Here is a 3,601-nt window from a genome sequence, read left to right as displayed (position 1 = left end):
TTTTACCTGAGAACCTGAGCACTCAAGCTAAGTTAAATCAAGTAGAGGAAGCTCGGAGAGTTCAAGATCTATGGAGGAGCTTGTAGAACGATATGTCCAGGTGGCAATATCGTGTGGTCTCTTCTTTTCAGGCCGGAGAAGCTTTGAGAAATTTCGAGCGGGAGGCACAAAAAGAAGGAGAGAAAAAGAAGACAAGTAGTGATGAAAGAAGATGATTGAGAGAGAAATATTTCTCTCGATGAGTTAAATGGGAACTTCAAGTTTAGAGGTTTACTATGAAGTAGGAAGCTAAGAAGGTTAGTGGACTATTATGTGGATACTTCTATTAATTTAGAGGAGATTGTTCTAGTGTTTAGTTTTTGAGCTGCTGTGTTTGCCGTTTTCTTATATGAACTTGAACAATCTGAACGTAAAATATATTAGTCATTTCATATAAAATTCATATAATTTATAAAGTTAAAAACTAAATTTAAATTTTTATTGAAAAATATAAAACAAAAAAAAATATAAAAGATAAATAAAAATGACTTTATATAAATTCCAAATCCAATAACAAGATACAATTCTAAATAATCCCTAAAATAATCCAATAACAAGTTAAAAACTAAATTTAAAGTACCGAACGTTCTAAATAATGTCCGACTAGTCCTGTGATTTAATTTTAATGTAAGTCCAAGCTCATAAGCTTCCTTTGATGTTGTACCCTGTAGTCAAATGATGATGCGATGGGTAATTTTCCAGAACTTTGAACTTGGACAATAGTTCGAGTTAAAATTTACGAGCTTTATCATCAATTACAATCAAGAGTGCTGGAGTTTGTCAAAACCATCAGAACTCTAGTGATGTGATCTTTTGTTTTGTTTTTTTGTTTTTTCTGCTTATTGATGTGATCTTTAATCACTCGTTTTTTTTTTCTTCTAGGACTGTTTCCGGTTTATTCCTCCCCAAACCCCATATATTTAAACCAACATTAGGTAATTGTCATTTTTTTTTGGTAATAAAGGAAAGGGGTTTTCATTGTTCAGTCCACACTCAGAAATCCTAACCCTATCATACAGTCGGAGGTAGGTGCCAACACGGAATTAACCTCAATTCATGTGGGTATGAGTGTTATAGACGTATGTGGTTGGGGATATATGCACGTCGCAGAGTTTGTAATCCTGAAATAATGGAGAAGAGAATATAAATAAATGGATTTGGTGGGCTGGTGGCATTGCAGCATGCAGAACAAAACGCCATCTTCTGAAGTTATGGATGGTGGTTTGGGTTTAAGAAAAGGTGCATGGACCGAAGAAGAAGATATTCTTCTAAGGAAGTGCATTGAGAGGTATGGAGAAGGGATGTGGTGTAAGGTTCCTCTTAGAGCTGGTACTTAATTACCTACCTACACTGTTTATTTGTTCTTCGTCCATGGTGTATATATCTGATGATCGATATATATATATATATATATATATATATATATATATCTCCGGCCAGGTATCAAGAGAGGGGAGTTCACTATAGATGAAGTTGATCTCATTATAAGGCAGCTTTATAAACTCTTAGGGAACAGGTAATTCAAAACTTATATTGAGTAAAAATTGGAGGGAATGAAAGTAAAAGTATTCGCGCCTGGATGTAAATGATAGGTTTCCCAGACCCTTACTGGCGTGTTCACTCATGATAGGTTGCCCAATCTGGAGTGATGTTGTCTCCTTGCTTGAAACGTTTCAGGTGAAAAAGTTGGGCGTTGCACCAGTCTCCCATCACCAATATAATCGATATAGTACTGTCCGTTTTAATCTTAGGGCTGTAGGAGAACCATAATTAACCACAACTGTAGAAAGCTTAAATGATTGGCGACCTACAATAACCAACAGCAAGGCTTATATATGGAGAGAAGAAATTAAGAATGGAAATGCAAAGATGATTGGCCATGCATTATGTTTGCTTCTGAGTACTCTAGCTAGTGTTGAAATGGCACTGAGATCTAGTAGTCCTCTTGGAGCGAGGACCAACCTACCCAGAACTTGTCTTTTAAGTAACTCTTGCTAGAAAGATCGAGCTGACTAAAAACAAATTGAAACTAAATAATTTTCTTTCTCTTCTTTCAATTCTCAGATGGTCGTTAATTGCCGGCAGACTTCCCGGAAGAACGGCAAACGATGTAAAGAATTATTGCAACACGCGGTTGGGCAAGAATAATCTTGCCCCCAAAAAGGAAGAGAAAGCGAACACCACAGTTGAGAAGATCAAAGCTATCAGGCCTCTGCCCCGTAACTTCTCAAAAAGCTCTCGATGGTTCAGACCATTGGCTGATCCTACCAGCTGTGAGGGCGCTACGAGCCAATCAGCCAACAAAACCATCTCTAATAATTCTACCACTGTGGGCACTAACAATCAATCAAGAGAAATACCTAACGAGGCATCTCCCGATCTTCCACCGCCTGCAGACGATCTCATGCAATGGTGGAAGAGTGTGTTAGACGAAACTGATGAGATGGAGATGGAGACATCCTGCCCCATTATCAGTGGACTTGCGGTTGAAGAGCAACCAGCAACGACAGAGGGTGGGAACACTAACGTGGAAGCAGGAAACACGACTGATGGTCATGAGTGGGATGATTTGTCTTTTAGTGAAAACATTTGGGACCTATTAGCTTCAGAAGTGGATATTATTTGAATAAAATCACTTCTTAGTAGGTTTGGGAGGAGAGACGTGTGTGATTAGTCATTATTTGAATGAAACTACTTCAAGGACCCAATTAATGCCTACTAGAGTTTTAATTCTTCTTAATAAATATAAGATTAAACTATGTGGAAATGTTTTACTTTTATTTATGGATTGTAAATTGAACCATGTTTAAATAATTTATGGATTGATTTAGGTTTTGTTTGGATAAGTTTTTTCTTGTGTTTTTCTAAGTCTAAAAAAGCAAAAATCTATTTTTGGGTTATTATTATATATTAGTCGGGATCTGTGCAACGCACATGTTTAATTAAGCAAAATCGACGAAGATGCTTGCTCTATGACTTTTCCAATTAAGTAGTGGCATCTATTTAAGTCCAATTCAAGCGTTATTTTGTTTGTTATGTTTGTGCTTTAGTGGGAGTGGCTATAAATTGGTATTGTTTTTTGTATTTTAATACTATTTTTGAATTTATAAATTTTATTAATTTGTTATTATTTTTGAATTAATTTTTAAGTAAAATTATAAAAGAAAATCTCCTCTTATAACAATTCTATATATAAATTAGCAGTGTTTTAACCCTAACAAAAGCCTCCCTGATACTTCATGTTGAAGTTACCAAAAGTCTCCCATTGTTTATTTGAAGATATATCTGTATTTCTTCCACTTTTTTCTGAATTATTTATATATTATCAGGGCTGAATAGATATCAAAAGAGCTGTAGACTTAGATGGTTGAACTATCTCCGGCCGGGTATCAACAGAGGGGAATTCACGTCAGATGAAGTTGATCTCATTTAATGGAGTCCTGTTTGAATGTAACATATGAAATTAAAAAATGATTCATTCTAGTTTCATTTGCATATCCCAACAAGTATAGGACCAGCTGATTTGGAGATTAAACCTGAGTGGTGTTTTCTCTTTGACAAT

General features: G+C 35.7%; 1 protein-coding gene across 1 annotated transcript; it reads left to right on the top strand.

Moving 5' to 3' along the window:
* The first annotated feature begins 1,190 nt into the window (after nucleotides 1-1,190).
* Nucleotides 1,191-2,800, top strand: LOC104610007 (uncharacterized). The gene is made up of 2 exons (XM_088903729.1): nucleotides 1,191-1,327; nucleotides 2,104-2,800. The coding sequence occupies exons 1-2, from the start codon at nucleotides 1,191-1,193 to the stop codon at nucleotides 2,663-2,665; spliced, it is 699 nt and encodes a 232-aa protein (XP_088759855.1). The 3' UTR covers nucleotides 2,666-2,800.
* Nucleotides 2,801-3,601: the final 801 nt, after the last annotated feature.

Source organism: Nelumbo nucifera, chromosome 4 (genome assembly GCF_055504915.1).
Source record: "Nelumbo nucifera cultivar China Antique chromosome 4, China Antique-T2T, whole genome shotgun sequence".
Taxonomy (NCBI): domain Eukaryota; kingdom Viridiplantae; phylum Streptophyta; class Magnoliopsida; order Proteales; family Nelumbonaceae; genus Nelumbo; species Nelumbo nucifera.
Note: the sequence above shows the minus strand (reverse complement) of the source record. Positions and strands in the feature narration are given on the sequence as shown.

What these genes read in the sequence shown, in the direction of transcription:
- LOC104610007 (XM_088903729.1), top strand. Translation starts at nt 1,191, where the DNA reads ATGGATTTGGTGGGCTGGTGGCATTGCAGCATGCAGAACAAAACGCCA. An exon ending in CTAAGGAAGTGCATTGAGAG is followed by an intron (nt 1,328 to 2,103) that starts GTATGGAGAAGG and finishes TTCAATTCTCAG; the next exon opens with ATGGTCGTTAATTGCCGGCA.